The 23,160-nt window shown below is 46.7% G+C and overlaps 1 protein-coding gene across 1 annotated transcript in view; it reads left to right on the forward strand.

The window, feature by feature from the left end:
* Positions 1–1,211: 1,211 nt before the first annotated feature.
* TRPM8 (transient receptor potential cation channel subfamily M member 8) overlaps positions 1,212–23,160 on the forward strand; it is an 84,181-nt gene continuing 62,232 nt past the window's right edge. Inside the window, exons 1-9 of the mRNA XM_024124651.2 lie at positions 1,212–1,296; positions 2,447–2,526; positions 6,141–6,214; positions 10,630–10,786; positions 12,222–12,399; positions 14,944–15,116; positions 15,933–16,107; positions 17,157–17,224; positions 18,850–19,047. Coding sequence (XP_023980419.2) covers positions 1,212–1,296; positions 2,447–2,526; positions 6,141–6,214; positions 10,630–10,786; positions 12,222–12,399; positions 14,944–15,116; positions 15,933–16,107; positions 17,157–17,224; positions 18,850–19,047 — 1,188 coding nt within the window. The remainder of the gene's footprint in view (positions 1,297–2,446; positions 2,527–6,140; positions 6,215–10,629; positions 10,787–12,221; positions 12,400–14,943; positions 15,117–15,932; positions 16,108–17,156; positions 17,225–18,849; positions 19,048–23,160) is intronic.

Below are 23,160 nucleotides of genomic sequence, written 5' to 3' on the forward strand. Positions count from 1 at the left end.
ACTTGTGTTCCCTTGTTTGGTGGCTTTGGATACTTTTGCCCGTTCTCTCTACTGGATTTTGTGCTGTTCAACCCAGTGGTGTGATTGTATGACTTTTCCTTAGTGTGTGATGCATCTACTGGTTTCTCCCTGGTGTGACTTTCATTCCCTCCTCCTCCTGGTTGTCAATCCTACTTTTCCAGTTCACCCCCTTTCAGCGGCGGGCCACCCTCTTTCCCAAGGTTCCTGGGGGGGCCCCTCTGGACCCTCTCCTCTCCTCTCCAGACCCCCCTGGAAGCCCTTGGTCCTTGGCCTAGGTCCCTCCTCCTAGACACCCCTTTCACACCGAACTCTTAGCTCCTGCATGTGTTTAGGAGATGGATAAACGGTACACCTGGAATGCCTGGTATGTGGGATGGTATGAAGACGGCCTGGACTCATAATTAGTCAAGTTGAACATCACCTGGCCTCAGAAAACCAGTTAGAAACTAACATCGAATAAAGGCATGTGAAATGTCAGAACAGGGCAGATTCTGCACTTCTTACACAGCTTTTCCATTTCTTATTTGACTGAACTGTGATGAAAAAGCAAAAATACACTTTTCTCCGTTGCAACGAAATAAGCAGTCTTTTCATTGTGAGCAAATGAAATCATTTCCTGACTGTTGGTGCCCTACTGAGAAGCCATTTGCTGTATGAGGCTCATAGTAAATACCTTGCAGGATTGATTTGCGGTTTTGCCATAATGTATGTAAAGTACCAATTAATACTCTGAGCCTCTCCGTGAAATGCCTGGGGAGAGAAGTAAAAGAAGCCCCCCTTGTTTTAAACAGCCTGGCCTGAGGGTTCTGAGTGGGCTTTGAAGAAGCGTCGGTGTCTGTGGCGTGGGAGGGTTTTGAGGCTGGGACAGGTGATCTGCAGGAGGAGACAGGCTGAGGGCTCAGGAGTCGTGTGGCTGAGCCGTGGGTCTCAGGCCTTTCCTCGTGCAGGGGGTATGGAAGGCGAGGTCGAAGTAATTTGCAAACTGAAAGAGGATTTTGAGGGTGGGAGGGAGTGTTATATAATCACTTAGATTATTCGCTCAACCAACATTGGTACAATTCTACTCTGTGCTCTGTGCCAGGCTCTGGGAATATAGTGCTGAACAGATCTGGTTTTTGACTTAAGTAGGCAGACTGGGGCCAAACAGATCATGTAACAAATCAGGATACACGCGGCTTGGTGGAGGGGAGATGGTGCTTCCAGAACAGGCCACCAGGCACCTGCGCCAGCCTGGGCGTCAGAGGTACCTCCCTGAAGAGATGGTGCATAAGGCCCGTAGGATGGGCAGGAGATAAGCAGCTGGGCGGGCTTTGGGGAAGAGGGTTCCAGACAGACGGTGGGACCCAGATGGGAAAAGCGGGGCCCCGTGAGGAGCCTGGCCCAGAAGGAGAGGGAGGGGGGTGCAGTCACGCTGGGGAAGCAAGCAGGGCCCAGGTGGCAGCTGCGGGCCACTGGAGGGGCTGGAGAGGGGCGAGGGGGTGGGACTGCCACTTGGATGTGGAAATGATGGAGGCGAGGGTGGGGGCAGAGGTCACAGGCAGCTGGGGGAGCTTGGTCCCAGGAGGGGACACAGGGGGGCGGGGTGTAGGAGAAGGATGCTGCTCTTGTTCTAGAAACGTCTTGTTTGCTGTGTCTGCCGGAGGGCCTGGGGATGTGGAGTAGCTCTCTGTGGATACGGGTCTGAGATAGTGTTTGGGAGACAAGAGGGACGGGGGGCTCCTGCATCTGGGATGGGAGGGTCTGAGCCCCAGAAGAGCAGGGGGCAGCCCGGAGGCATCTCCGTGGCAACTGAGGCTTGTGGGATGCCCGGGCTGACGGCCTGCTCTCCAGGCTGGGAGGGAATGGTTGCCGGGTGTCCTCGGGAACCGCGCGCCGGCTCCCTCCGAGCCGCAGGGTGACCTGGAGCACACTGGCCCTCAGGCCCTACCGCCCCTTGTGGGTCAAGGTCCTTGTCCCACTTCACTTGACCGCATCGGGGCAGGACTCCTGTCTGCCGCCAGCCAGCCGGTCCTCTAGCTGCCACGAGCCTCTAGTTACACTTCTGCAAGTTCCTTCACTACAAATCCATTAACTTGGAAGGAGCTACGGTGCACCTCCTACGCGCGGTGGTCTGGGATGCGGGACCCCACCTCCCCTAGGAGAGGGGGCGCACCCAGGAGGGCCCTGCCCAGACGGGAGCGGCCAGGGAAGGGGTCTGGAAGGACTGAGCTCAAGCTGGGTCCTGGAGGGCGGGGAGGAATGAAGCGAGCACGGCAGAGGCAGGGGGGCTAATGTCCTTTGGGGGTGGGGGCGGGGCGGGGCTGGGGCATGGCCGACAGCGAGGGGGGGAGGGGAGGGCGGCGGGGAGGGCGCGGCCGTAAGGCTTTCAGTGAAGCCCGTCCAGCGTTTGTGACCCCACGTTACCCTCCCTCCCCTTTCTCCACAGGAGAACAGATGTCCTTCAAGGGCTCCCGGATCCTGCACTCCAGCGCGTCTCGCAGCACAGACGTGTCCTACAGCGAGAGCGTGAGTTGAGCCACGCCCCGGCGACCCGCTGTTACGTCAGAAAGCATCCCTTTGCAGCTAGGATTCTGTGGGGACCAATAGTCCTGCTTTAAAAAGATCATGTCCCAACGTATGGCATTTTGTTCCGTGGATTATTTTTTGTCGAACGTAGAGGCCTTTTCTTTTCTGTGTAGCTTTTCAGGCATTCCTGTTTTGAGGATGGCGACTGCAACCTTGAGTTGCTAAAGAATGTACTTATTTTTGGCCTTTTTAAAAAAACATAGCGGTGCTCATTTGTGCTGTAGAGCGAAGTGATTCCGTTACACACATATATACCTGCCTTTTCAGGTGCTTTTCCATTACGGTTTGTTACAGGAGACTGGATATAGTTCCCTGGGCTGCACAGTAGGACCTGCTGTGCATCCATTCAAGAATGCACCTGTTAACTGACTTTTATGAAATCCCGAATGCTGCGCTTTTAATAGTCCTTTTCCTATTCAATGCTTGGTGTTCTTGCTCCCTGCCCTGTGGGCTCACCTCGGAAGTGATGCTGGGAGTCCTCTTCTTCACCCCTCTGGCCGGGGGCTCATTCTGGGTCTGCATTTGTTCTTGCCGTAGCTTCTAGCTGTTCTCCATGGCACCTGTCTCTCCTCCTTCCAAGCCCGTGTCCACGCTGCCTTCAGGACACAGGGGCACACTGAGCTGCTGCTTAGGGGTGAGCGGACTCAGGCTGGGGCCCCCGGCAGAGGCTCGCCGCTGTGCTGCGCCGCCTCTTCCCTCCCGCAGCCACCTCGAGGCTTTCTGTGCGCTCTCACGTCCTAGCGAATACTCTCATTTGTCAGGAAATAAAGACAACGTTCCAGTCTGGGACCAAGCTTCCGCCGACTGGAGTGTTAAAAGTCGGGGCGGTGGCTAACTTTGGGAAAAGGAGGGAGGAGCGACGGGGCGGGGGCTTCTGGGGTGCTGGGCATGTCAGTATTTTGATCTGCTGGGTGGGGTTCTCGGGGACGCCCGTGCACTTGCCACTCCCATCACCCAGCGCCTCCTTAGATTTTGCACCTGCCGTCACCTTGATCCTGGTCCGGTGAGAATCACACAGTGGGCAGAGGGCGCTGGTGGCCTCTCCAATGCCCCCTCCTCCAGCCTCCAGCAGTGACAGACCTCTGGGAGGGCAGATAAGGCCTTTCTGGATCACACTTGGACGCAGGCGTGGGTGCCTCTGGGAGACAAAGGCTGACTCTCCCTTGCCCTGCTCCTTTGGGCTCCCATGGGATTTCTGGATGGATTTCCCGCTCCCCTCAGAGATGCCAGCTGCCCTGTGGGTAGAATTTCTGAGACCACCCAGGTACATCCCAGTTATGGGGGGGGGGGTCCTATTTGCCCCTGAGAATACACACCTTTGCAAAGTACATTTTTCAGAGGGAACTTTTTTTTTTAAAGGCCTTTATTTTTTAATGAAAAAAAATTTATTTGGCCACGCCTCATGGCATGTGGGATCTTCGTTCCCTGACCAGAGATCGAACCCATGCCCCCTGCAGTGGAAGCGTGAGTCTTAACCACTGGACCGCCAGGAGAGTCCCCAGAGGGAACTTTCAGCAACAAGGCAGTTTTTATCACCACCCCTCCTCCACCATCATCGATTTCACAAGCTTATACATATAAGCTTGTACTGTTGAGTTTTCTTCATCTGTGTTAAGCAGACTTAAAATTAGTGAAGAGCTAGAAAATATTCTGAGGAAGAAAGGGCATCACAGGTTTTCAAAATTTTTCGCGTTCAGATGAGTGTAGGGTTTATTTTTGCTCTCTACATTTTTTATTATTTGTAGGAAAGAACATGCAAATGTAAATGTAAATTCCCAGCCTAAGGAAGAATAATAAAATGAACACGCTTGCACCCACCATCAGCCCTTTACAGGAGCCCCCCACGTGCCCTCCATGCCAAAGGCGACAGCTATCCTGAATTTTGTGCTGCTTTTATTTATAAGCTTATGATTTGAATATATGTCCGTAAAGAATACATGGCTTTGTTTTGCCTGTTTGGATATTTGTGGACTTACACCATAAGTGTTCCTTTGTGAATTCATTTCTTGCTCACCGTCCTGTGTTTGTGGTCCCTCTGCGTCGCCAGGTGTAATGGCTCTTTGATTCACTCGTGCTGGGCCACGCTCCATCCTGTGCACGTTTGTCCAGCCTAAGCGGGGTGAACGTCTGGGTTTCGGGTTTTGCTATTAGGAGCAGGGCCACTCTGAGCCTTCCTGGATGTGGGATGTTCTCTCTGGAGAAGGTTCTTCGGCTTGAGGCCGATGGGTAAAGGCGAACACCTCTCCCTCATGGGAAATGGGGTTAAGGCACAGGACTTCCGGGGAGACTTGGGGCACGTGGTCCCCATGCTCTGATGTCTCAGGACGTACGTTGGTGGTGGTAGGGGCTAGCAAAGGGGGAGACTGCTGAAGGCGTGGTGGACCTTCTTCCAGGAGAGGGACTGCCGCCTCCCTTTTCGTGGTGACCTCATTGAGGGGGGGGTGAGGAGTCAGGCCTGGCTTTGGTGCAAGGCCCGGGGGGCAAACCCACGTGACATTGTCTGAGAACTGCTGGCGCCCGGTGACCTGAGGGAAGTGGGTTTGGGCTGCCAGCCCCACCCCCACGGAACAAGACAAACCCCTAAAGCTGGCAGCGCGGTGCCAGGCATCTGAGCTTGCAGGTCATTCACAGGACACAGGGACAATTTCTAGGGGACCGTGGTGGACAGTTTCCCAGAGTGGTCGAGCCAGTTCCCTCGCGGCCCATAGCGGGCTGAGGCCCCCCGCCTGGCTCTTCACTGGCATTTGGTGCCAATGGCTTCTCAGTGTTTCCAGCCTGGTGGGTGTGTAACGGGATGTCATTGTGGTTTCACTTCACATTTGCCTCATTACTGACAAGGTCGAGCTCCTTGTCACACATCTGTGTGTCCTCTTTTCTTTAATGCCGGCTCACGTCTTTTGCCTTTTTCCCACGAGGTTGTCTGTCTTATGCTTAGTGACTTACAGTCTTTGATATGTTCTATTTACCAATCTTATGATGATTAAGATATGTTGCAAATATCTCCTCCCACTTTGAGGAGTGTAAATATTTCCGAAGTATTCTTCATCTGTCTCCAAGGGGTTTGTTTCTGCCAACTAAAGGGAAGCGTTCCGTTGTTTGTCAGAATTCGGTCCGGGATATGCCTTACCACCTTGCCCATGGGGGGACGGATGCAACTCTGGAAGGAGCATTTGGAATATACCTTCTTTTGAAAAGCAAGCATGAGAGGAACTAGAATCTGCAATAAAACATTATTTATGCTAAACTATCAATGCATGCTTATATTCCCCCAGTTGCCTTAGAGTCAGAAAAACATACTTTGTATGTATATAATGACATTTGTTACAAGATGACGCCAAGTAACTTTTAGAAAAATTTGCATTTAGTTACAGAAATGTAAACGTATGCCCCCTTTTTTACAAACTTTGTGTACTCTAAAAGCATGAATGGATGCTGGTTGCTATGATGTGTGGTGAATCCTTAAAACCTTGGAAGTAGGTTTAAGTCATTCATGAAGAGCAGCAGGGGGTGAGAACAAATTAGTGACGTGTTGTTCCAATGTTCTTTCTCCAAAGGACTTGGTGAATTTCATCGAAGCAAATTTTAAGAAACGGGAGTGTGTCTTCTTTACCAAAGATTCCAAGGCCACGTAAGCAACTACTTTGCCTCCATTTTTTGCTACCATGTTCAAAAATAAATTATTGACGACCATGACAACAGACAAACAGATTGCTCACTAGTTCATTATTCAGGTTGTTTGCATCTTGCAATTCTCAGAAACGGTGTGTGAACAGGAAGAATTTGGCAAGCAGCTTGTCCCCGGAGAGGTATCATCTCATTTCATATTTTAAGCTTTGTCAGTAGTTGGTAAAGGCTCCAAGACAGGCTGTCACTCTCTTTGATATTCCCACGAGCCTGGGAGCCCACGGGAGTGGCCATGGCAGGGAACCTTGTTGTTTCATAGCGGCTGGCAGGAGACACCAGGCACGCCCGCACGTGGCAATCTGACCGGCTCCTCTGTCAGGCTGTTGACTGTGGTCCTTCCCATCTGACCGGCTGTTCATCTTCTCTGAATCTCGTGTGTTTTGAGACATCGAGGCTGAGTCACAAAAGCCTTGGGGAGCGCCTCCAGCAGCTCTGCCCACAGGAGGTCCTCAGCGAATGCTACCTAGTGGGCCAGTGATAAGTGGACTGACCTCGGGTGTTTCCCACAGAAGGTGCCCTGGGATCTAACGAAGTGATTTTAGTCCTCCCTCCCTCTCTGCTTTTTCCTCTCCGCCCCCTCTCTTTTGCTTACTGGTGATAGGAGAGAGTCTAGCTATTAATATTTTTTAAATCGAAGTATAGTTGATTTACAAAGTTGTGTTAATTTCAGCAAAGTGATTCAGTTACGAACATAGATACCTTCTTTTCAAAATATTCTTTTCCATTATGGTTTATCATAGGATATTGAATATAGTTCCTGGTGCCATGCAGTACGACCTTGTTGTTTATCCATTCTGTATATAGTAGTCCAGCTATTAGTGGATTGTTTACCTGCTGCTGTAGTTTGTAATTAAAGCACTGACTGTTGAACCGAGGCAGTTAGAGCAGGAGCCTTAGAATCAGCGTTGGATCCAACCTGGGCCTGGCTGCCTGCTCACGGCATGAACTTGAACCAATTATTCTCTTTTCTGAACTGAATCCTCTTATCCTAAACTGCTGGCAAAGTACACCTCCTGGGTTGTAGTAAGGGTGCCGTGGGACGATACATAAAATTCCTGCCGTAGAAAGTTCTCCATCAATGTGTTTTCCTACTTTGTACGAATTAGAAAGCGAACATTGGAAAAACTAAGAGATCTCTATTTTGTCATTGGTATAAACTTAGTCATTATGAGTCATTTTGACAGAGTATAAACTCTGTGAGTCAGCTATTTATTCCCCACGTTTCCCTGAAAGATTTTGCTGTTCACCTATTTGTTTGACTGGCAGAAAACACTGCTTGGATTCGTTCACTCATTCAACAAATATTTATTGGGCATTGACTTTGTCGTGGGGACTCATGTACTTGACTCTACTAATTCTACAACTGCCCTGCAAGGTAGCTGTTATCATTTGACTGACAAGGCAAGTGAGGCCTGGAGGGGCTCCGTGCTTTACCCAGGGCCACATGGCTGGCAGGGGACAGATGAAGGATTGAACTCAAGTTTTCGGATTCCTCCTTGTACATTCCTTTTATGCCCAGCTCCTGCCCCTTCTAAGAACAATCCTGTCTCGGGCTGACTGACTGTACTCATCAGCACCTTGTCAGTTGCAGATAGCCAGTCTAATTGGCCCAAGTGAGCGGTGATTGTAATGGGACAGCCACATCCAGGGCTCAGTGTCACCAAGACCCTGCCTCTTTCTACCTGTGGTTCTGTCCTTCTCTGGGTGGGCAGGCTCCTTATTAGTGGTGGCAAAATGGACACCACAACTCTGGCTGACACCTTTTCAGCTTACCAGTGAGGGGAAGGAGGGCCTTGTTCCTAGCAATTCCACCCAAAGTCCTGGGCTCATGTTCACGGCTCTTATTGACCTGGCATGGGTCAGGCACCCACTCTAGTCCCTGCAACTGAGCAATGGAATATGTGACTGGCCAGCCTTGGGTGCTGTGTCCACATGGACCTGCTGTGGAAAGGATGATTCCTCAAAGGAAAATCAGGGTTTTCCTACTGGCAGGAGGAGAGCTGGAGGCAAGGTAGGGAGACCTATGGCTGCCCACCTCATAATGCTTGACTGCCACTCAAGTCTGGCCCCCAATAAAGGGAGACGTGGTGCGCAGTCCCTGCCCTCCACGACACCAGCACAGGACAGGAGCACCTCAGGGTCTTCCAGTGCCCATGTCAGAGGGGACCCAAGGTTATAGACCAGAGTCAAGACTCTATAAGATTTTAACTTCTTGTATTTATTATTTTCATCTCTCCATCGGCAGTGGGCATGCTCTGTGTAATCTGAATTACTCACCGGACAAGTGAATCAAGGGAAATGACTAGTAATAGTGATACTGTAATTTTGCAGCTACTTGCCACATCAGCTGACATAGGCTGCCCCAAATCTCCCCAGAGCTGCTTCACATGCACTAAGCCCAGACCACTCATGTATCTCTACTTTAAACCCTTTCGGATGTCTGTTTCTCGTGTGGTCACTAGGGAGTGATGCCGGACCACGGCTCCTATTGCCAGGTACCCTCTGAGACACTGCTGTCCAGCTTAGGGGCCACCTCCTGGCACTCCTGAGGCTGTAAGTCCCTGGATCTGGGTTTATCCTCTTCAGTTCTCACTGCCTCGGCCAGGCTGGGTTCTAGGTAGAAAAAGGAAAAACACTACTTTTGCTGTAACGGGCTCTGTGTAATGGAATTTTCTATTATTACTATGATGGAAATATTATTTTTTTTAATTAAAAAAACTCAAAAAATTTTATTTATTTAATTTATTTTTGGCTGCATCGGATCTTCGCTGCTACGCGCGGGCTTTCTCTAGTTGCGGCGAGCGGGCTTCTCATTGTGGTGGCTTTTCTTGTTGCGGAGCATTGGCTCTAGGCACGCAGGCTTCAGTAGTTGCAGCATGCGGGTTCAGTAGTTGTGGCTCGTGGGCTCTAGAGGGCAGGCTCAGTAGTTGTGGTGCACTGGCTTAGCTGCTCCGCGGCACGTGGGATCTTCCCGGACCAGGGCTCGAACCGGTGACCCCTGCGTTGGAAGGCGGATTCTTAACCACTGCACCACCAGGGAAGTCCCAGAAATATTTTTTTATCTGCATCGTCCCATATGGTAGCCACTGGCCACTTGTGACTAGTGAGCGTTTGAAATGTGCAACCACGGCATTGAATTTTCAAATTAAGTTAAATTAAATTACATTTAAAGTCAATTGCCACACATGGCTAGTGGCTACTGTATTGACAGTGAGGCTCCGAAGGATTCAGACTTGTCCTGAGGGGTAGAACTAGCGTCCTGATGCTCTCCCGTCCTCTCCGTCTCCCCTCTCTGTCACTCCTTTGCCTCCTCCATGTATCTGTGCTCCTGACACCTTCCTGGAACTCTTCCTGCCTCTTTCCCGTTTGTAAGCCAGTTCATGTAAATTGGTGCTTGGAGGGCTACCAGCCCCATCATCAAGATGGAGACAGAGGTCACCCGAGACACACCCCTACCCTTGGAAGGGAAAAGGGCTCGAGAGTCGGTCTTCAGTTGTAGCAAAGACAGGTGGGGCAGGGAATTCCCTCCCCAATCCTGCAATGAACTTGGGTGGGTGTGGACAGACCCCAAAGGATAGTGGGACAGTAACAGCTAAAGAGAGAGGGGAGGAAGCCAACTTGGACCCTAGTGAGGAGGACCCTGAGACCACTGGGAGCAGCCTTGGCTCAGGAAGTGCCCCCAGGCTTAGTTAGAGAAAAGGCTAAGGCAATTGTTAGCAATTCTGGTTGACTTTTTTTTTCTTGGCCAAACTGAGTGATGCCCCAGGCAACTGTTCCGAAAAGAGGCAAGATTTCTGGTGGAGGAGTGACTTTGCATCCAGGTTCTGGCTCAATTTTTATAGCTCTAGAAAATATTGAATGTTTTGACATATACTTTTGAATACAGATAATTTCCATACTTATAGTAATTAAGACTTTCAGTTGCAAGGAACCCGAGCTAGCTTCACCTAAATGGGGAGATTTACTCTAAGGAAATAGAAATGCCATGCAGAACCTGAGAGAAGTGGCTGGCAGTCTAGAATTGTTAGGACCATGGCTGGAGCAGGTGGAGGCTCAAGAAGTCTTCTCTGTTTGTCTTTTATCCCCGCCTCTCCCTGCATTCATGCTTTCTTCTTTCTCAGCGGAGATACAATTGTATTGTATTGCCCGGATCTTCCATGTCACAGGGGTAAAACACCAAGATAGTTTTTAAACAACCAACTGAGATGATGAAAATAGTCTGAAAATTAGATGTGATGGTGAAATCTCTTTTTGTGTTTATTTAAGCTAATCGTGTGGGGTCTAGTCTAAGAAACGTGATGAAATATTTAAGCAGGTTTAATGAAAGCTATTCCTTCCCATCAATATCCTTCCGCTCAGGGAAAACGTGTGCAAGTGTGGCTATACCCAGAGCCAGCACATAGAAGGCACCCAGATCAACCAAAATGAGAAATGGAATTACAAGAAACACACCAAGGAATTTCCCACTGATGCTTTTGGGGATATTCAGTTTGAGACTCTGGGGAAGAAAGGGAAGGTAAGCAATGCTTTCCTACTTGAACTAGCTAATCCATATGCTAACATGGTGTGGCTACCTTGAGTTACCTTGAATTGTCTAATAGTACGCATGGAGGTTGGAGAGATGGGGAGTCAATCCAAAAATGATTGCAGAAGAAGATAAATCTTGTGAAAATCAAGAGCTGTGATTAGATGTTGCCATGGCAACACTCCACGGGTGATGACTGGCTTGTCACCCAGGGGCCTTTCTCCAGGCACAGGGCAGGGTCATGTGACATCCACGTTGGCCCTCACTGCTACAAAAGGCCGAGAAATGCGCTTGTGAATAGTCTGGTTTAGTTTGGTGTGTGACATTCTTGGGAATAAATGTGGCCTTGAATAAGGTGACATTTTCCTCTACACGATCACACTGCAGGCTCTTACACAGGATTCTACAAAGATGTTTAATGATTATGTCAAATGAAAAAAAAAAAGCACAACATGACAGTTGTGAGTTAAGGTTTATTTGGGGCAAAATGAGGACTGTAGCCCAGGAGACAGCGTCTCAGAGAGCTCGGAGGAGCTGCTCCAAAGGGGGCGGGGGCAGTGTTATCTACGAGTTTAGTGAAGGGGGGCCGTGCGGTCAAGCACACATGTTGGCAGAGGTTTCTTGCTCATCACCAGGAGCAGATGTCTCCGTTAACGATTTTAGTGCTGTTCCAGATACCAGGAGATGCAAGAATTGGGCTCATAAAATCTCCTGACAAATATCTAACTATCTGAAGGCCTGTTCTGCCCGTTTTTCCCAGAGCACAGAGTGCCTCATTCCTGATCTCCATCCTGCACTCCTTTCAGGGTGTGCTGAAGGTCAGAGACTGCAGTGGCTATTGACTCCATCCTTGTAGAGGCAGATGGCAATGCCAATTTTCAGCTGGCAATCATTAACAGTCTCCTTAAATCCTCCCGTGTCCTCTGTCCCAGGGACACAGCCGTCCTCAGGCAGCTGGAAGCTGGGCCTTGACCCCTCACCTCCCCAGGCCCTGCCGTTGCAGGCCTGGAAGGTGACCCGGCTCTGTCCACTCTGTCTGTTCCCAAGGCCTCTGTCCCAGGAAGGGCCACCACTATCTCACCTCCCTGCATCTCTCCCTACCTGTCTCGTCCCATGGTCAACACTGCCGCTGGAGGACTCTCTCAAACGTAAATCCCATCCGGCTTCTACTCTGCTTAGAACACCTCACAGGTGCACCACTCCCTTTAGGATAAAGTCCCAAGTTCTCCAGCCGGCTTGTGGGGGTGGTCCCTGCAGGGGCACCCACACCCGCCTCCACTCCACTGCCTTCCTTCCACTTCCCCAAGGGGACGCTCCTCGGCTGCGATGCGCTCCCCCTCCCCCTCCCCCCGGAGCAGGTAAACTGGGCTAAGCCCCACCATCAGGAGAACACCTGCGGATCCTGAGGCTCCCCTCTTCCCCACAGTACATCCGACTGTCCTGCGACACGGACGCGGAAACCCTCTACGAGCTGCTGACCCAGCACTGGCACCTGAAAACGCCCAACCTGGTCATCTCGGTGACCGGCGGCGCCAAAAACTTCGCCCTGAAGCCGCGCATGCGCAAGATCTTCAGCCGCCTGATCTACATCGCGCAGTCGAAAGGTGCGTCGGCCCCCGTTGCGTCCACGCGGCTGTCCCTGCTGCAGCCACAGGACCGTCCCTGCGGCGGCGGGGACCTTGCGCCCGCGGGTTTGTCCATCCAGGCTGCGCAGCGTCTTCAGAGGCGGAACGAAATTCTCCTTTGCAAGCATGCGCAGACTCCAGATGCTCTAGAACTGTATGATTAATCATTATCTTAATTAAAAACAAGATCCTTCAATGAAGGGACAGACCGGGAGCTCTGGCCGATGGTGAGGGGGTAGGTGGAGGGTGGAGACACAGTAGCTCTTTAAATTCAGCGTTAAGGAACTTCCTTGTGGGTAATTTTATGTTTCTTTTCATCTAAAATTTTCATGTTGTTATTTTTACGTGTGAACTTTTACCCAGAGTATTCTGGCGAATCAAAAAGGAAAGTTTCATTCGTTTGCTCTTTAATTTTGGGATCAGTGGTGTGTTTTGGAAATAGTGTTAGTGCCTGGCAGGTTGTAAGCACCATGTAACTGTCTGATGGAGATCAAAACAAATAACCGTGGCTTTATTATTTGAAATATTCAGCTTATTTTTTTCTTTTTAACTTTTTGTTATGAAAAATGTCAGACCTACAGAAGAGTTGGAAGAATAATACAAGGAATATCTGTACCCCCTTCACTTAGGCTCACCAGTTGTTAACATTCTCCCATATTAATCTTCTCTCTCTCTGTAAATATCCACATATTATGATTTTTTAAAAAAATCACTGAGAGTAAATTTTAGGTATCATAACGCTTAGTGCCTAAATATGTGAGCATCCCTGAAGGACAGGGGTGTTCTCTCAGATAACCCGATACAGCTACCAAACCTGAGAAAGTTAACCTTGACCAACACTGTTATCTAACAAACAGTCCTTGGTTTAGTTTTGCTGATTATCCTAACGATGTCTTCAGAGAAAAAAAAATTTTTTCTCCGTCTGGATTCCAATCCATTTAGCTTTTCATATCATAGGAAACTGAAAACCTTTCTTTCGTCTGGAACTGCTCTTTAGCTTTTTTCAGTCTTTCAGGACAATTTTGAAGAGTATAGGCAAATTGTTTTTGCAGCCTTACTTCCATCTGAGTTTAACTAGAATGTTAAACTCTAATTTAAAGATTAGATTCTATTTATCAAAGCCTAACCTTTATTTTATTAGTTTATCTAAGGCTAACATTTAAAAAACTGCTTTATTAAGAATATTAGTTGACAGAACTAAGGAAGCATGTCTTGTTTTAGATACGTTTTTCCTTAATGTCAAGAAGAAACTGTGGCACCCCTCCCCCATTTATTCTTAATTTCCTGACCAGTCAGAGGGGACCACCCAGTGGTAGTTACTTTGTTATGACACCCAGCAACTCAACTTCCTTACTACTAGATCCGAACATACATAATTCATTCATTCAGCAAATACTTCTTAAATGCCTGCTATGTGTCAGGAATTGTTTTAGGTGCTGGGAATAGAGTAGAACAAAGCAGACAAAAGTCCCTGGGCTGGGACATCTACGTAGATGAAGTGAGGGGCCAGAGCAGGGCGGTTACTTGTCTCCTTGTGGAGAGCTACTATGCCTCCCACTGCCTCGTTTGAAAGGGGGATGTTGACACCTGAAATCTGTCTGCAGGAAGGAGGCTGGCTGCCAAGGGCTCTGGAGTTCACATCCAGCGAGAACTGGCTGAAGGAACTGGGTCTGAAACTTCTAAGAACTACATCACATTTACCTTAAAATATTGGAAGGACTTTTATGTGGGAGAGGACTAAATTAGTTCCTCACCGGGAAGACTGTAGCAAAAGTAGAGAATGGAGACAAAAATGAACGAAAGGACTTTCTAACAGCGGGGGGAGGGGCTGCTTCCGGACTCCTGAGGCCTCCATTACCAGAGCTAATCAGGGGAGGAGCCTGAGGCTGGATTCCTGTGTGGGTAGCATATTAGACTAGGGGCATTTCCAACTTTAGATTCTATTATTATGTGAGATAATATTTTGTAGGTATTATTTTCTTCAATTTTGAAAACAAAAACAAAACTGTGCAACACCTTTGACACTGCAAAAATCATCAAATAAAAACCTTAAAATACCAGTGTGCAAAAGTGTGTAATTGTAAAGTTAAATCGTAGGCACCAGGGTCATGCCAGGAAGATCACCAGGGTCCTTGAGGGGGCTCTGGGAGCAGAGCGCTCCGCCTTCCATGATGACATTGCCTAACTTGCTCAAAGGCTCAGGCCAGGCATTCGTTACCCATAAAAAGATCTACCCGAGAGGCTGCTTAAAGAGGCAGGTTCCCTGGTCCCCCTTCCCAGAGAGTCTGATGACGTGGGTCTAGAGTGCGGTCCAGAATCCGTATTGTTTTTAAACCAGAATCTCTTAGAAACTTGGAGATCTTCTCCTTCCTGTCTGTATGGTCAGAGGTCAAGCCCAGTCCAAAGTGTGGCCAGTAACGCCGCGCCCTAGTGCTCACGGGTGGGGCTTCTTCAGGGGTCGAGCAAAGGATGGGAGACTTATGCAGAGCCAGCTGAGCGTTTGTTCTTCTCTCTTGTTGACAGGTGCCTGGATTCTCACTGGAGGCACCCATTATGGGCTGATGAAGTACATTGGAGAGGTAGTGAGAGATAACACCATCAGCCGGAATTCAGAGGAGAACATAGTGGCCATCGGCCTCGCGGCTTGGGGCATGGTCTCCAACAGGGACACCCTCATCAGGAATTGTGATGTCGAGGTATGGGCTGGGCATGAGGGGGTCTGCGGGGTCACGGGGGAGAAAGACCGTGGCACAGGGCTCTGGCCTGAACACTGGGGCTCTGGGATGGAGTCAGCTCATAAGGAAGTCGGCCTTCCAAGGTTGCTTTGGAACCTCAGGAATTAAAAACAAGGATGACATAATCAAAGAACTCCTGGGAAGGAGTTACCAGTGGATGTGTTTTGTTCATTAAAATTTGTTCCCAGCAAATCCTGTTAGAGTCAGTTCTTTCGTTTTTTATTCTCTGGTATTAAGTGCGAGGACAAAGCATCTATTTAATGGCCTCTTTTCATGGTCCCGTAACTATGTGCTCCTCAAAGGCTAGGACTCCATCTTATTCATTTTCTAATCCCTAGACGCTGTCATAGGTCTTGGTGTATGACGGATTACAGACAAATATGTGTGTGTGTATAAATGTCTACCTCTACCTTATCCAGACACAGACACACACACACACACACACACACACTTTCCTGAATGCTATCCGTTTCAATGAATTTATACTAAAGAGCACAGGGCAGTGGAACAAGAAATGGATTAGAATCTGATTCTTACACTGCCACCGGTCATTTATGTGACAATAAGCAAGTGATGCAGCCATTCTGAGCCTTCATTTCTTCATATTGAAAATGATGGCCTGTACTAGAAGATCTCTAAGACCCTTCTGCACTTAGGAATCTGGGAAGAGCATTAGTTGAACCCAAAGGGTTAGCCTTAATATGAACCTGAGAAAATGTCCCCATGCGTTTTGGCCAACAAATAAATCTCAAAGACAAGTTTCTCTGTGCTTTTCAGGGATATTTTTCAGCTCAGTACTTTATGGATGACTTCAAGAGAGACCCTCTGTACATCCTGGACAGCAATCACACCCACCTGCTGCTTGTGGACAACGGCTGCCACGGGCACCCCGCAGTTGAGGCAAAGCTCCGTGATCAGCTGGAGAAGTACATCTCCGAGCGCACTATCCAAGGTCAGTGTTTAGGAGGTGGGACCTTAGACAAACATGCTAACAAGAGCCGCAGCAGCGCCACCAACCGTAGCTCCCAATTATCGAGTAAAGAATGGTGAACTCACCCAATTCGATGTTCTATTGCCAAAGAAGAGCTGCTATATCTCTTCTTTAATATACTAGAGGTGCTCCTGCCAAGGTTACTCTGACATGTACCCTTCAACGTGCTGGAACACTGACAAATGCTGCCTTGTCCTACCCTGGTTTGTCCCACCCGGTATAGAGAACCTGCTGTCCGTTCTGCTTGACAACATTTAAGAACAAAGTAAAATTCACAATGGCAAATTTGTGCTGACAAAGCAATGCGGTTAGCTGGGATAGAAGCGATAAAAACCAACCCACTAGCTTAACAGTTAGATGGTTTACTTCTTTGGTTATTGGCTACTTCTATATACTAGAACCACCTAAAACATTGGTTTCAAGGGGAGAATGCAGCAGTTGAGTGAAAGCCTTTATTTGCTATGGCAAGTGATAAATAACTCTCTCTCTTCCTATTGTTGAGATGTGTCCTGTGGTGGAACCAGATTACCTCGTGATCTAGTGATAGACTCCATCACAGGGACTTGTTGGAGATAATCGCAACCTTTTCCCTTTCTCAGTGGGACGCATACAAAGGAAGACATTTATATACGCAATACTCTCACTGGAAAGAACACATAGTTATGCAAATTTTTCACCCACTCAAGAAAGCATAGGATTATGCAAGTGAGTGAAAGTGTAATTATTCTAAGGATAAACTTGAACCTGGCCTAAGGTATCTTAGCAAAAGTCAGTCATTCACAGACTTTGGCATTTTAAATATCAGTAAACAATTGCAGTGTGACCCGTGTCATGCTGTTACTGGTTTGGAGCACAGGGACGCCTCCATCGTGATCAGCTGGTAGATGGTCAAGGATGTGAGATCTGCAGCCATCACCCCACACCCTGGGCTCATGGGGTCCACCACTTCCTTGAGGTAGGTGAGTATTCCTCATGTGCCCAAAATAAGTTTTACGTTTTATATTTTACAGATTCCAACTACGGTGGCAAGATCCCCATTGTGTGTTTTGCCCAAGGAGGTGGGAAAGAGACTTTGAAAGTGAGTCTTGGTTTGGTTTTCTAGAAGATCAGTGAACAAGCTTTCTCCACAAATTTGCATCTTCAGGGCTTTGGGGTTCACCTAATCTAACACGACTAATTTCTTTTCTACAGCAAGTAGGTAGCATTTTCCCAGTCACACCGTGTTGCCCTAACAGGCTTACGTTGTTTCCTCAGCTGAGAAAATTTAGGAAGAGAGTTTGTAGCAGCATGAATAGTCTGCGCACTTACTGCTCTCTTTGGCCATCAACCTGCCAAAGAGAAGGTTTGACATGAACTCACAGGACTTAGGGATCATAACCAGCGCATATGTTGGAAAACCATGGCCGCCCCATGATCATATACACCTGGAGTTACATGAAATTTCTGGTAGAGTTATTTGGAATCATAATCTAATGCTTCTCTCTGTTTATTCTTTTCTATAACAATGATTCATTCATCCATCATTCATCATCAACAGGTATTTGTTAAGCACCTAAAGACTTTTCAGAGAGATTAAAATAGAGATTTCTTTTCAGTGTGAAACAGTCAGTATGGAAATGCTTGAAGAAGCCGTCACACTACAGAGGGAGAGAGATGGAGAAAAAGTAATTGAAGATGGTTACATTTATTATCTCTCAGATTTTAGATTTAGAATTATGGTTTCCAGCAAGCTGCTCCTGGCCTAGAGTACTACATTTCTATAGCATTTCCCACAAGGTCTGTTCAGCCAATTCACAACCCACAGAACCCACAGGAGAGAGGAGAGAGGGAGGAGAAACTGCCTGCTGAACACTTCATCCCTTCAGCTCACTCTCTTATCATCCCCACTTCCGCCCCAGCACAGCCCCGACGCCCACCTGTAGCACAGGTAGTGGGGTGAAGATGGATCTCACCCTGATTTGATGAAGGCACCACACTCTTTATGGCCAACGTCTTCTCTAAGGAAGACATCACTCCTGGCTAAAGGAAGAGGCTTCACAGTTTCTTCTGTACCCACGTGTACATCACTTTGTTTTGTTGTCAAGTGATTAACATTTTTCATACCTGGTTCTCCTCTGCTGGTCTCTGTGATTTTTTTCAAGGAAATAAAAATGTGGTAGGTGTTTATCCAGAAAGCAAATATATTTTTCTTTTCTTTCAATGGAAGGAGCAAGGGAAATTATTTGAGGAGGGAAATATGTGAGTCAACATAACAAAAAATGTGTGGCTGCTGCTGTGAAGGTATTTTCATACCTTAAAAATGCGAATATTGTTGACCTCCATCAGAAAAGCTATCAACGACCATGTTGAGTACCATCTTAAGAGCTGTCACTCAGATCTACGATGTCAGTATTCGGAATGATCGATTTTGTATAGAGGGATATTTTAAAGCACTTATTTATGGAAAACTTGCCAGTCACACGTGTCCTCATTATGGAATTTGGTATTAACATAGGATGCAAGACAACTGGCTTACATTTCTGATGCTTCAAGTGGCTGCAAACATTTGGTTTGCTTCTGATTGAAAATAAACCTCCCCACTGCCCCCCCAAATGATGAAGTGCAGAGATGTGTCGATGTGATTTGTTAACCAGCTTGATTAGAACCTCGGTCCTGAGCTGGGTTCTGTTGATCACCTGGTCAACTCTATCTCCCTTCTCCCAGGCCATCAATACCTCTGTCAAAAGTAAAATTCCCTGTGTGGTGGTGGAAGGCTCAGGGCAGATTGCCGATGTGATCGCCAGCCTGGTGGAGGTGGAGGATGCCCTGACGTCATCCATCATCAAGGAAAAGTTGGTGCGCTTCTTACCCCGCACAGTGTCCCGGCTGCCTGAGGAGGAGACCGAGAGTTGGATCAAATGGGTGAGTTGTAGGGAGCAGGTTCCTGGGAAGGGAGAGCGCCTTCAGTGCCCAACTCCACTAGCAGCTGAGGGTCTTTAGACTTTCTCAGTGACTTTGAAACTGCACTCTGGCCCAAACCAGGTTTTTGGCTGGAAATTGAAGCTCACATAAGTTAAGTGACTTGCCCTGTTTCCATACCTCATAAGGGGTAGCAGATGGGGTTTAAATTCCAGTCTGTGTGTTTGCAAAGCTGATAGTCCTTCTTTTACACCCTGTCAACAAGCGTTGAGCTTCTGTGTTTTGTAGGTTAACAGCAGTGGGGAGGAAAAAAATCCCTGTGATGCTGTTTTAGAAATGCAGATTCTAAATTGAATCTATGTCTCGTGGAGAAGCTGTTACTACAGAATAGGTGCCTTTCTAAGTTAACTGACCTGTGATTAATTCAGAATCTCTCACCTTTCCTATTGGATCATATAAGAAATATGTACTAATAGAAATATCTCATGCTTCTTATTGCTAAGCCTATAAAACATTTTAACATAGTGCTATGTTTTCTCACCTTTCTCCCTTGTTTCGTGACTGGTATTGACTTGAAATGACTTTCATTCTGTTGACTGTTCAGTTTGTGATAAAGCTCACATTAATGTCGGTAGGTATGTTCACATCAGCTCATTCAAAGATGGCCTTGGCTGTTTGGATATTCTTAGGAGCATGTGCTGCCACTTGGAAATTTTCCCATAAAGGAAATGACAGGCTGTAGACAACAAGAGTTACTTTAATCATACAGCCCATTTCATCATTAGAGTGAAAGGTTGAATTTAGTATAAATAATTTTAAAAGTTCTTTAATTAGCTTGGTATTTTAGCAGTATTTAGTTGTGGAAGAGCCTCAAAGTGTCAAGTTTGGCAAACTGAAATCCTGGAGTAGTGAAGATTATCTTGCTCATGGTAGCCTTCGTCATTATTTTTTTTCTTTTACTGAAGTATAGTTGATTTACAATATTGTGTTAGTTTCAGGTATACAGCAAAGTGATTCAGATACATATATATATATTCAGTCATATGTATGTACATATATATATAAAACTTTCTTTTCCAGATTCTTTTTCATTATAGATTATTACAAGATATTGAATATAGTTCCTGTGCTATACGGTAAATCCTTGTTGTTTATTTTATATAGAGTAGTGTGTATTGGCCTTTGTCATTATTTAAAGCAAGCCCGGATAAATCAAATTCTTGTAAATAATGAGAAAAATCAACCCCGCCTTCTAGGCTGACAGGTACTCTGTACAAAATTAACACACAGTGAGACCCTACTGGTTTTGTTTAATTTCACATGAGTAGGCAGTTGGGCGATAATCCCGGTAAGGTACAGCAGGGTCGAAGTGACCAGGAAACAAGTCCTTTCTGGATTAAGCCTCATTACTAAGACTCAGGATTAAAAAATGCACATGCATCTTCTGTCTGTAGCTGAGAGTCAGTGTCGGTACTGAAGATGCCCTGCCCAACAAATGCGTATATGACGTTCCTACTTGAGATACTGCATTTTGCAGATTTTACTGAAAAAGGTGAAGCTGGTGGCTTTACATGAAAGTTTTTGCTGGGATTTTCTTGTATCTTGGCCAAATCCAGTTGAGAGACAGACACAAGAATTAGGTAAATAGAGAGATCAAAATATCAGCTTTGTTGGTGATGAAGGCCAAGTTGAAAGATGTGGCTTAGGGGTGCAGCCACCATGGGCCTCCTTATGCTGAGCCCCAGAAAGAGACAGATGGACCCACCCAGACAGAGGCAGCCCTGGATGACTGCTGGCCCCCATCTGCCTAGCCCTAGCCTAGGCATGTGGCTGACAGCAGACACCAGAGCACTAGCACCCTGCAAGGAGCAGATCCCAACGGAGAAGCAGGAAAGGACTGGCTGGGCAAGGCCAAAGTCATCAACTGGCTATGTCACTCCCCTACCTGGAGTAGCAGTAAGTGAAGGGCTGGGGGATACCTGGGGACCTGATTTGGATGGAGGTCCCTCTGCATGAAAATATGTGGGTGAGGAAAATATGTGTCACCCAAAGTAGTTATCTTCAATTCTCCATGTATTCAGACCTAAACAGTTTGAGTTATTCCAAACACATCAGGGGAGCAATCCCAAAGCGTAGATATCAACCTAAGACCTTGTGTGTTGAGCAGTGTCCTCAAGGTAACTTCCTGTGATGGATGGAAGAAATTCGGTGGTCAGTTCAAGGATGCCCACAGAGGAAGGAATAGACCACTCTTAATTCACCCACCAAAGATGGCCCTGGGTCCATTCTAGTGACTTTTCTCTTACTCCTTCTGCGAGTTGGCTTGTTTAGTCCAGACCAGGTCATGTCCAGAGGGCCATGCCACCTTACGGGTCCCCACATCCTTTATGAAGGATTTTGATTTCTGCTTCAAGAAAACTGCTACAGGAAAGTTGTCTGAAGCAGGCTAAATGTCGGACACATTTCACTTCCTGTGATTATATTATTCTTCCTGGGATTCACATCTAATTCATATTCATATGCTAATGATTTATCATAATTATAATCCAGTCAACCAGAAGACATACAACAATAATAAAAATTAGTCTGGCATTTTGATTATGCACTTGTATGGGATTTTGCAGCTGGTAGAAATTTCCCAAAAGACCAAGCCCAAGAGTGGAATTATTAATTAATGAATGTATACATTCAATCAAATTTTTTTTTGAATTTTTGAATTTTGTTTTATTTATTTTTTTATACAGCAGGTTCTTATTAGTTATCTGTTTTACACATGTTAGTGTATATATGTCAATCCCAATCTCCCAGTTCATCCCACCACCACCCCCACCCTGCCACTTTCCCCCCCTGGTGTCCATACGTTTGTTCTCTACATCTGGGGACACAAAGATCTCTAAAAACATCTTACATGACATCACTGAGAAAGCTAAAGGTGTTTAAGTTATGTGTACGAGGGACTTGATGTTGTTTGGAGCAGTGTGTAGAAAGCCCAAGTAAATATTCTACATGATTCACCAAGTTAAGTTCACAATTGTTGTGATAACATCTTAACTCAGAGAGTCATGAAAGAATCTTCTTTAGCTTCTTAAGGAACCTCCATACTGTTCTCCATAGTGGCTGCATCAATTTACATTCCCACCAACAGTGCAAGACGGTTCCCTTTTCTCCACACCCGCTCCAGAATTTGTTGTTTGTAGATTTTCTGATGATGCCCATTCTAACTGGTGTCAGGTGATACCTCATTGTAGTTTTGATTTGCATTTCTCTAATAATTAGTGATGTTGAGCAGCTTTTCATGTGCTTCTTGGCCATCTGTATGTCTTCTTTAGAGAAATGTCTGTTTAGGTCTTCTGCCCATTTTTGGGTTGGGTTGTTTGTTTTTTAATATTGAGCTGCATGAGCTGTTTATATATTTTGGAGATTAATCCTTTGTTGATTCACTTGCAAATATTTTCTCCCATTCTGAGGGTTGTCTTTTTGTCTTGTTTGTAGTTTCCTTCGCTGTGCAAAAGCTTTTAAGTTTCATTCGGTCATGTTTGTTTATTTTTCTTTTTATTTCCATTACTCTAGGGGGTGTATCAAAAAAGATTTTGCTGTGAATCATGTCAAAGAGTGTTCTTCCTATGTTTTCCTCTATGGTGAGAGTGGACATCCTTGTCTTTTTCCTGATCTTAGAGGAAATGCCTTCAGTTTTTCACCATTGAGAATGATGTTTGCTGTGGGTTTGTTGTATATGGCCTTTATTATGTTGAGGCAGGTTCCCTCTATGCGCACTTTCTGGGGAGTGTGTATCATAAATGCGTGTTGAATTTTGTCGAAAGCTTTTTCTGCATCTATTGAGATGATCAAATGGTTTTTATTATTCAGTTTGTTAATATGGTGTATCACATTGATTGATTTGCATATATTGAAGAATCCTTGCATCCCTGAGATAAATATCACTTTATCATGGTGTATGATCCTTTTAATGTGTTGTTGGATTCTGTTTGCTAGTCTTTTGTTGAGGATTTTTGCACGTATATTCATAAGTGATATTGGTCTGTAATTTTCTTTTTTTGTAGTATCTTTGTCTGGTTTTGGTATCAGGGTGATGGTGGCCTCATAGAATGAGTTTGG

This window comes from Physeter macrocephalus, chromosome 2, assembly GCF_002837175.3.
Source record: "Physeter macrocephalus isolate SW-GA chromosome 2, ASM283717v5, whole genome shotgun sequence".
In the NCBI taxonomy this organism is placed as follows: domain Eukaryota; kingdom Metazoa; phylum Chordata; class Mammalia; order Artiodactyla; family Physeteridae; genus Physeter; species Physeter macrocephalus.